The sequence below is a fragment of the Galeopterus variegatus genome, unplaced genomic scaffold, assembly GCF_000696425.1.
Source record: "Galeopterus variegatus unplaced genomic scaffold, G_variegatus-3.0.2 Scaffold2469, whole genome shotgun sequence".
NCBI classification, from domain to species: domain Eukaryota; kingdom Metazoa; phylum Chordata; class Mammalia; order Dermoptera; family Cynocephalidae; genus Galeopterus; species Galeopterus variegatus.
Genome location: NW_007728580.1, coordinates 252,842 through 263,104, shown reverse-complemented (window position 1 = coordinate 263,104; position 10,263 = coordinate 252,842). Strand labels below are relative to the sequence as shown.

General features: G+C 41.6%; 1 protein-coding gene across 1 annotated transcript; it reads left to right on the top strand.

Moving 5' to 3' along the window:
• Positions 1-1,621: 1,621 nt before the first annotated feature.
• Positions 1,622-7,760, top strand: GDF3 (growth differentiation factor 3). The gene is made up of 2 exons (XM_008581805.1): positions 1,622-1,944; positions 6,847-7,760. Exons 1-2 carry the CDS (start codon positions 1,677-1,679, stop codon positions 7,674-7,676), a joined length of 1,098 nt encoding a protein of 365 aa, XP_008580027.1. The 5' UTR covers positions 1,622-1,676; the 3' UTR covers positions 7,677-7,760.
• Positions 7,761-10,263: the final 2,503 nt, after the last annotated feature.

Below are 10,263 nucleotides of genomic sequence, written 5' to 3'. Positions count from 1 at the left end.
GTGTAGAATAATTTAAAAGTGTTAAGTAGGACTCAAGTAGGAGGAGACAGGAGAAGTGGGAATGGAGAAAAACCTGGCCACCTACAAGAGTGAGATCTCTAGAAATAGCACCACTCTGTTGGTTGATTTATTTATTACACGGATATATATTGAATGTCTACTACCTGCCAGAGACTTTCCTCAGCAGTGGAGATACTTAGATGAAAAGACATGGTTCTGGTCCTGAAGGAGGCTGCTGTCTGAGAAGGAGGGAGGCAGACTGCGAGATGCACTGTGACAAGTGCTGTAATGGATGGGTGCCCACTCAAGGCTCAGGAAAGGGAGGAAACATAAGCATCTAAATCTATTTTGGTGAATCAAGGAAGTCTTTGCCATAGAAGTGACCTTTGAACTTGGTCTGTGCAAAGGCTCTGCGATGAAATGAGCACACAGGACTATAAATAGATCAGCATCCTTAGAGCATCAAGGCTGGGGAAGGTGGGTGGTAGGAAATGAGGTCTGGTAGGAACACGACGTGGGTGTCGGGCCAAGAAAGCCCGTAAATGCCAAGCAAAAATGTTTAGATTTTATCCTGTAGATGATGACAAATTATTACATATTAGAAGCAACATTTTGGTTTTTCCTTGGGGAAAACAAGTTCTTATAATAGGTTGTATAAAATAATGTACAATGATAAAATCCCTGTTCTCAAAGAGCTTGAAAACTATTTTGGTGACAAACAAGCTAATTCTGTGGCATTTGAACAATCTTCTAGTAGTTTGGCCAAAGCAAAACAAGAGGAACATAAATCAAAACCAGGAATCAGTAGTTGCTACCATATTTAAATTTCTCAGTAACCTCAATGCTTGTTACATACACACAGCTCCTTCAGCCTTGAATGCCTGATTGTCTTACTTGGACTTTGAAGCTGTCTCCCCTGGGAACACTTTGTGTGTGGCAGACATTGTGCTGAGCACTTCAAACACATCATCTCATGAAATTCTCACAGCAAATTAGGTCACTTTTTATTTTCTGTTGAGAGAACAAAAATTTAGGAGGATTAAGTGACATGCCCATGCCATCCAGCTAATAAGTAATGGAACTAGAATTAACCCAGTCAAAGTCAGTGTGACTTTTGATTTTTAATTAGGAAGGACCATATTAGATGAAGTAAATTTAGTCTCTCATAGAACTGAAAATAGATGGGGAATGCTGATTAACTCCCTTGGGAAGTGTTCTCTCTCCCTGGTTTCTTTCCCACATCCCTGTGGATATAGTCTGTAAGAAATCTAGGTATGTGGTTGTCTAATTGGACTATGAATTATGCGACTATGAGTTATTCACTACTACGTGCCTTGCACCTGTCTCAGCACCTGCCACATAGCAGGTACTTAGTAACTGTTTGTTAAATGGGCAAATGCCTTTCTTCTTTCCTCCCTGTCTTCTGCTGACAAACCTCAGAGTGCTGTCGTGTTGATGTCCACGCACTGATAATCTTGTTTCTGAAAGCGTGGAGCAAGGCAAGAGAAAAAAAAAATCTGTCTTTTCACATCCAATTGCCTTTGAGGAGCTGGGAAGAGAGCAATTCACACTTAATTATCATCCGTCAGATAAATTAGCAGCACCTGATTTACGCGGCAGTCTGGGGACAGACCTCTCCCGGCCGCACCAGACAGCTCTGCCTCTGCCCAGAGGCCATGCTGCCCTCCCTGCCAGTTTCGGCTCTCGGCTTCCTGTTAACTCTGGCCTTGGGCCAGACATTCCAATTTCAAGAATATGCCTTTCTCCAGTTTCTGGGCTTTGACAAGGTGCCTTCACCTCAAAAGTTCCAACCTGTGCCTTATATCTTGAAGAAAATTTTCCAGGATCGGGAAGCAGCTACAGCTAGTGGGGTCTCTCAAGAGCTGTGCCACATACAGGAGTTGGGTGTCCGTGGGAACCTACTTCGACTTCTCCCAGACCAAGGTAAGGAAATTGGAATGTTTTCCAGAGAAGAATCTGGAAGTGGGTGAGGTGAAGAAAGGAAAGGAGAGAAAGAAATGACAATTACTGATGGTTTGTAGAAAGCTTTGTGCTGGTATTTTGCATATTTTCTTCCTTTCTGTTCTTTTTTTGGTGGGTGGCTGGTAAGGGGATTCGATCCTGTAACCTTGGTGTTATAACATCACGCTCTAACCAAATGAGCTAACTAGCCGGCCCTGCATGTCATTTCATTTAATCCCAGCCAGGATCCTGAGAGAAAGGCAGGTACACTTATCAATTTAACAATAAGGAAATTATGGCTCAGACCTGTAATCTATTCAAGATCATATAGCAAGTGCATGAACAACGTCGTCATTCAAAATAGTTTATTTAGGGCCGGCCCGGGGCTCACTCGGGAGAGTGTGGTGCTGATAACACCAAGGCCACAGGTTCGGATCCTATATAGGGATGGCTGGTTAGCTCACTTGGGAGAGCGTGGTGCTGACAACACCAAGTCAAGGGTTGAAATCCCCTTACTGGTCATCTTTAAAAAAAAAAAGAAAAAGAAAAAAAAAGTTTATTTATTTATAAATTTTTTCCTTTTTGTTATTTTCATTTCTTTCACTTTCTTCAAAATAGTTTTTTTCTGAATCAACTGCTTTGTGCTTCAGTTTGGGCAAAAAGGGTAAGGGTGGAACTAGGGCTCGGTCTCTCCCTTTTTTTTTTTTTTTTAATCTTAACCCTTGACTTGGTGTTGTCAGCACCACGCTCAGCCAGTGAACCAACCGGCCATCCCTATATGGGATCCGAACCCGCGGCCTTGGTGTTATCAGCACCGCACTCTCCCGAGTGAGCCACGGGCCGGCCCCAGTCTCCCACTCTTTATCCCATAATATACACATCCTGGTGTCACAAGCAGGGGACAACAATTCTGAGCTCAGTTTGTCCGTGAGTCCTGCTTCCCTTCTTCACACCTCTCCACTACATCTGTTGGGTAGAAAAGGTTATTCTTGATTTGTGAGTACGGAGCAATAATGTACGCCATTCTCATGTCCTTTACATAAGGATTCAGTGACTGCTGTTCAATCAGTTCCCAAACCGACCACCCACCAAATTACCCAGGTCATCTATTAAAAGCAGATTCCCCAGCCCCATGCCTGCCCCTCACTCTCCCAACCTAATTCTTATTCAAAGTCTGAGATGGGTGTTGAGAATCTGCATTTCTATACGGTCTCCCAGGTGGTTCAGATGCAGAATTGAGTGCCCTGGTTAGTTAGTTTTACAGCGACTGCAGAGAAGGTTTGAATATTTATTTGTCCAGGCAGCATTTACTGGGTACCTGCTGTGAGCCAGGAACTGTGTCTGGCCTTGAGAATACAGAGATTAACAATAAAGTCTGCCCTTTTAAAGAGTTTATAGAGGGACAGAGCTGACTTCCCTGTATTGTGCTAAGTATGATAGAAGTTCAGAGCCTTGGGGTTGGGGATTCAGAGAAAATTCCTGGAGGGGAGGTTAAGAGCTAGGGGCAGTGTGCAGGGCTAGTTGAAGGGTTTTCCACGGAGAGAGTAGAGAAAAGAACCAAGAATAGTTTGGAGAATGCTCCTCCTCCTCCTCTCACGGAAATAATTTATGTTTTGTGATGATCATAATTCTATCAAATGATACTGGAAAAGGACATAATCTCACCACTATCCCTATCTAACCCTCCTGATAGAGAAAGCCACCATTAGTAGTTGGTGTACATTCTTCCAGATTTTTCTTATTTGCATATATAGATTATAAACTTGTAATATTTTTAAAGGGGTCAAACTATACATACCTCCAGTAACGTGAACATCTCTTACAAGCCAGAAGAATAGTCAAATTACCTTCATTTTTATGGTTGCATGACACTTCGATTTGCAGATGTACTGTAATTTATGTAACTGATGCTCTGTGGACGGGCGTGGACATCATATAAACAGTATCGCTTTATATATACTTCTGTGTGCACTTTTCCTATTATTTCCCTAGGGTAAATTCTTAGAAGGAGATTGTTGGATCAAAGAGTAGACACATTTAAACTTTAGATAATACAAAATGTCCTTCAAAATTTATACCCTACTGTGAATATATGAGAATTCTCACTTTCCACAATTTATCAGAAATCTTATCAGAAAAATAGAAACTTACTGAAGTATAACATACATTCGGAAAAGTGCATAAATAAAGAATAGCTGAGTGAATTTTCACAGAATCACCAGCACCCAGATGGAGAGACAGAACTTGACGAGTACCGCAGAGGATCCTTCCTGCCACCTCTGCTGAGTCATTGCTCCTTGGTGTCCTGACGTCTAACATGGCATGTCAGTTTTGCCTGCTTTTGAACATTACATAAATGGAGATATAGAATGTATCATATTTTTGTGTCTGGCTTCTTGCACTCAACACCATATGGTATTTCTGAGATTTATCCATGTTGTATATATTTGTATTTTATTCATTCTTATTGCTGTATAGTATTTCATTATTCTAATATTTGGCAATTTACTCATTCACGTTACATGGATGGCAATCTTTTAGCTTTCAAATTTTGCTAAACTGCTAGCCAGAAATGATTTCATTATTGTAATTTGTATTTTTTTAATAAGGTGGTATGCATTTTCAAATAAGTAATGAGTCACTTTTATTTTTCAAGTAATTACCTATTTATACATTCTGACTTTTTTTTTTTTTTTAAAGATGACCGGTAAGGGGATCTTAACCCTTGACTTGATGTTGTCAGCACCACGCTCACCCAGTGAGCAAACCGGCCATCCCTATATGGGATCCGAACCTGTGGCCTTGGTGTTATCAGCACCACACTCTCCCGAGTGAGCCACAGGCCGGCCCATTCTGACTATTTTTCTGTTAAGAATTCTTTTTGTTTTGGCAGCTGGCTGGTGCAGGGATCAAACCCTGGACTTTAGTGTTTTTAGCACCACGCTCTAACCAGCTGAGCCAACCAGCTAGGCCCTTAGATCTCTTCATAATCATGGATTTTAACTGTTCTGGTATATTACAAGCATTCTTAATTGTTCTTGTGTTTTTAATTTTGTTAAATGGTCTTTTGATTATAAAACTTTTTCATTTTCATATTGTCAAATCTGTCCACCTTTCCTTTCTGGTTTTTGGGTTTTCTTTCATGCCCGGGACATGTGGTTTAGTGATCTGGTTAGGTGTATTAGAGGTAGGAGCCATGAACAGGAGAGGTCAGCTGTCAACTGTTCAAGGAGACCGAGAGTAAGGGTGGTGGAAAGGTGTCTGCATCTGGCAGTTAGCCAGCCTTTGAGAAAGCGGCTCCAGCACAGGAGTAAGAATAGCAGTTGGAAAACAGCAGAGACTATGCGGTGAGAAGTAGAGGTGGCAAATAGAGATTGATGTTTTTAAAAGGTGGGCAGTGAGGGCTGGCACGGTGTTAGAACGGCAAGGTCTCCCGCCTTCCCTTACCAGCCAACTTCCCCCACCCCCACGCAAAAAAAAGACGGGTGATGAAAAGAAAGAGGAGGGAGGATACAGTAGGCTTGAAGAGGAAACTGTCATTTTAAACGCTTTTTAACTTTGTGGTGTTTTAAATGAAAATAGAGAATGAAGAGGCATGGTAGCGGATGCCTAGGATGTTTGGGCTTAGGTTGTAATTTCTCCCCAAGCTAAAGGACCTTAGAAAATGCCTACATGGGGTGGAGTCGCCCTACCAAACAGAACGGTGGCATTAGGCCATAGAAGTTATTTTCCAAGTAATAGAACTTATTTTCCAGGTAGAGTCAATGTATACTCTGTTGGACCTTTTCCTAGAGGAATTGGGGAGGTTTGAAAATTCAGGCAGGGAAGTTAGCTCTGAAGACAGGGAGGGCACATGGATGATTTCAGATGAAGGGGGTCCATGGGGGGGAACTGAAGAATCACATTGTGCCTCAGTATTCAGTGAGCTGGGGACCAAGTATTCAGGGATACAAGAATGGAAATTGTTACACTGACAACTGTGGGCCTTAGATAAGGAATTACCTAAGGATAAAACATGGACTGTCTGGGGGTCCAGTCCCAGCTGGATGACAGGAGTTTGTATTCAAGCCAATCTGAGTGCTTGGACTTTGGCCAACAACACCTGACAGTCTAAGTTGTTCGTAAACAATTTTGTGCCCTGGGTCCCTCTGGCAGTCTGTCAAAGCTGATGGACCCCTTCTCAGAATAATGGTTTACATGTCTGGAATAAAATATTTAGGATTTGTCTATTTTTTTCCCCCAAATATTTAGGATTTCAAAGGAAACCAATTAAATATGATATATTTTTAAAAGTATTTTAAAACGAATGTGTATATAGTAACATATGATGCTTCATTAATACAATAAATAGCAGGATCTAGGGAGTAGACTATAACTACCATAATTTCAAAATACTCTTTGTCTAATTTCCATCCAGGATCCCTTGGGAACCTGTGGATATGAAGATAAGAATTTCTGGCTTTGGGGCCGGCCCGTGGCTCACTCGGGAGAGTGCGGTGCTGATAACACCAGGGCCACGGGTTCAGATCCCTATATAGGGATGGCCCGTGGCGGGAGAGTGTGGTGCTGATAACACCAGGGCCACGGGTTCAGATCCCTATATAGGGATGGCCCGTGGCTCACTTGGGAGAGCGTGGTGCTGACAACACCAGAAGTCACGGGTTAAGATCCCCTTACCGGTCATCTTTAGAAAAAAAAAAAAGAATTTCTGGCTTTAAATGAGGAATGGGAGAAATCAGATCCTCCCAAATGGTAGAGCTTGAGTATAACTGATAATTCCCTACCCTTATGTTGTGTATGTGGATATATGACATTTATATCATACAGGTGGATATGAAGTAAAATATGTTACGATGACTCTCACGTGTCTCTGTTCTCATCTAGGTTTCTTTCTTTACCCAAAGAAACCTTCCCAAGCTTCCTCTTGCCTACAAAAGTTCCTCTATTTTAACCTGTCTGCCATCACAGAAAAGGAACAGTTAACAATGGCCCAACTGGACTTGAACTTGGGGCCCAGTTCTTACTACAGCCTGGGACCAGAATTAGAATTGGCTCTGTTCCTGGTTCAGGAGCCTCATGTGAGGGGCCGACCCATCCCTAAGCCAGGTACAGTGTTTGCACTGCAGTCAGTACCATGGCCTCAAGGTGCCCTTCACTTCAGCCTGCTGGATGTGGCTAAGGATTGGAATAACAACCCCCAGAAGAACTTGGGCTTATTCCTGGAGATACTTGTCAAAGAAGACAGAGACTCTGGGGTGAATTTTCAGCTTGAGGACACCTGTGCCAGACTGAGACATTCCCTTCATGTTTCCCTGCTGGTGGTAACCCTCAACCCTGACCAGTGCCACCCTTTTTCTCGAAAAAGGAGGGCAGCCATCCCTGCCCCCAAGGCTTCCTGCAAGAACCTCTGCCACCGACACCAGCTATTCATCAACTTCCAGGACCTGGGTTGGCACAAGTGGATCATTGCCCCCAAGGGGTTCATGGCAAATTACTGCCATGGAGATTGTCCTTTCTCACTGACCACCTCTCTCAATAGCTCCAATTATGCTTTCATGCAAGCACTGATGAATGCAGTTGACCCAGAGGTGCCCCAGGCTGTCTGTATCCCCACCAAGCTGTCCCCCATCTCCATGCTGTACCAGGACAATAATGACAATGTAATTTTACGACATTATGAAGACATGGTAGTTGATGAATGTGGGTGTGGGTAGACTGTCAGGAGTAGTAATAGAAGGAGTGTCCTTTGGGTAAATTTGCTAATAAAACTACGTGTTTATTTTATGATCTCTTGGATCTGAAATGTCAATATACCTATGTTTATAATTTGTCTTCCTGGAAAATCCATCATGATTAGTGATGCCCATAATTACACACGCACGCACACACACACACACACACACACACCCTGGAATCTTAATGATTTTAGTTAATTTCTGCTCTAACATACTTATTATGCATATGATTATATTAGACTCTAAATAGAAGGAAACTGGTATTTACTGATGGCCTATTATAGGCAGGCATTGTTCTGTGTGTTACTTTACACACATCATTTCATTGTTTTTGCAGTAGGCATTGTTATTTATGCTTTCTACATGACGAAGCTGGAGTTTAGAGAATCTATTTTTTTTTGTTTTTTAGTGACTAACAAATTTTCGTAAGGTCACCAGCTTTCCTTGCAGATCTCACATACTAACAGTGTTATTTAAAAAAAAAAAAAAATTGGGCCGGCCTGTGGCTCACTCGGGAGAGTGTGGTGCTGGTAACACCAAGGCCACGGGTTCGGATCCCATATAGGGATGGCTGGTTGCTCACTGGGTGAGCGTGGTGCTGACAACACCAAGTCAAGGGTTAAGATCCCCTTACCGGTCATCTTTAAAAATAAATAAATAAATAACTTTGAAAAAATAGAAATAACATAGAAAAGTATACTAAAAGAATACCTGATATCTACATTTCCTTCTGGTCTTTTATTGATGTTATATATGATTCCTTTAACTTAGATCACACTGTACATATAATTTTGTACCTTTTCTCGTGTAATGTTACATCATAGGAACTTTTTCAAATCACCAACATCCATATAGCTAATCCAATGGCTGCATTATTTGCGATTGTTTAGGTATACCACAATTTACTTAAGAGAGTGCTTATCATTGGGCATTATGTCATATGCAGTTTTCATGATGGAGTCGTGTTATAACTCTTTGTTCATATATCATTATTCATATTTTGTCCACACCCCCTTAGAAAATTTTCAGACATGGAATTGAAGTCAGAGGCATAGCTGACTCTTGTACAGTGAACACAAAATACACTGATATTAAAAAAACCCCACAAAACCTGGATATATTTTGGGGTAAAATGCACAATTCACATAGATTTCTTTCTTTCTTTTTTTTTTTTTGGCGGCTGGCCGGTAAGGAGATCCAGACCCTTGACCTTGGTGTTACAACTCTGTGCTCTAACCAATTGAGCTAACTGGCCAGCTACCTTTTTTCCCCCTTTTTGTGGGGGACTGGCCAGTTTGGGGAACTGAACCCTTGACTTTGGTGTTACAAGGCTGTGCTCTAACCAACTGAGTAACTGGCCAGCCCTCTTTCATGAGTATTCTTTTTTTTTTTTGTCGTCTTTTTCGTGTCCGGCAACAGATCGCAATCCTCAGTGTCGCTCCCGTACCGGACCAGGACCAGCAACGGGATCGCAACCCTCGGCGCTGCGCCCACACCTCGCTCAGCCAGTGAGCGGGAACCGGTCTGTATGTGGGATCCGAACCCTTGGCGGGAGCGCCGCTGCCCTCCCAAACAGTGCACTGTAGCAGTGTGCCACCGGGCCGGCCCTCATGAGTATTCTAATCTGACTCCAATATGTTTGGTTGGATTCTAGCTTTCTTACTCATAGGACGTGCAAATCTACTTCCTTGAGTCAGTAAACCAATTATGTTAATTGGGGTGATACTAAATTATGTTGGCCAAACATTACAAATCATTTTCTAATGCATATTATTTCCAAAGTAAATTATCTCCATAATTTAACTTTTATTTAATTCAGCTGATATTTATCAAGTGTTTGTACAGGGGCTGGCCAGTTAGCTCAGTTGGTTAGAGCGAAGCCTAATAACACCAAGGCCACTGGTTTGGATCCTTGTACCGGCCAGCCACCCCCCTCCCCCGCAAAGGCTACTGAGTGTTTATTACATTCCACTTAATGTACTACATCTTGAGAAATAAGGATGAATGGTCACTTTCATTGTAGAGCTTAAAATCTAGCACATTTGATGGGTCAGCTGCCCCCCCAAAAATAAACAGCACATTTGGCTATAAATTATTTGAATATATACAAGTGAAAAAAATTAGGATATACCCCAATATATGCAGATTTAATTAGTCACAAATTTATATGCATTAAGTATTTTATTATTATATTGTGCATATTTGAAAATGCTCACATTAAAGTTTTATTTTAGAGACATAAGTATAAACAAAAGTTCTGATACTTTCTTCTCTCATCTCAGTGTTTCAGCAATAGACATTCTAGCATTTTCCTTTTCCCTCTGAGATGTTTCAAGGTGCACATCCCTAGGCTGTGTGCACTCCACTTGGCAGACTACGGCTTTGTCAGGGACATGACCTGGCTCCTGTTTGCTGAATACAACATTGATGTTTTTGGTCTTATATATATATATGTAAATAAATAAATAATAGAATAAATAAATAAATAATAAATTAAAAAATAATAAAAGGTAGATAGATAGATAGATAGATAGATAGATAGATAGATAGATAGATAGATAGATAG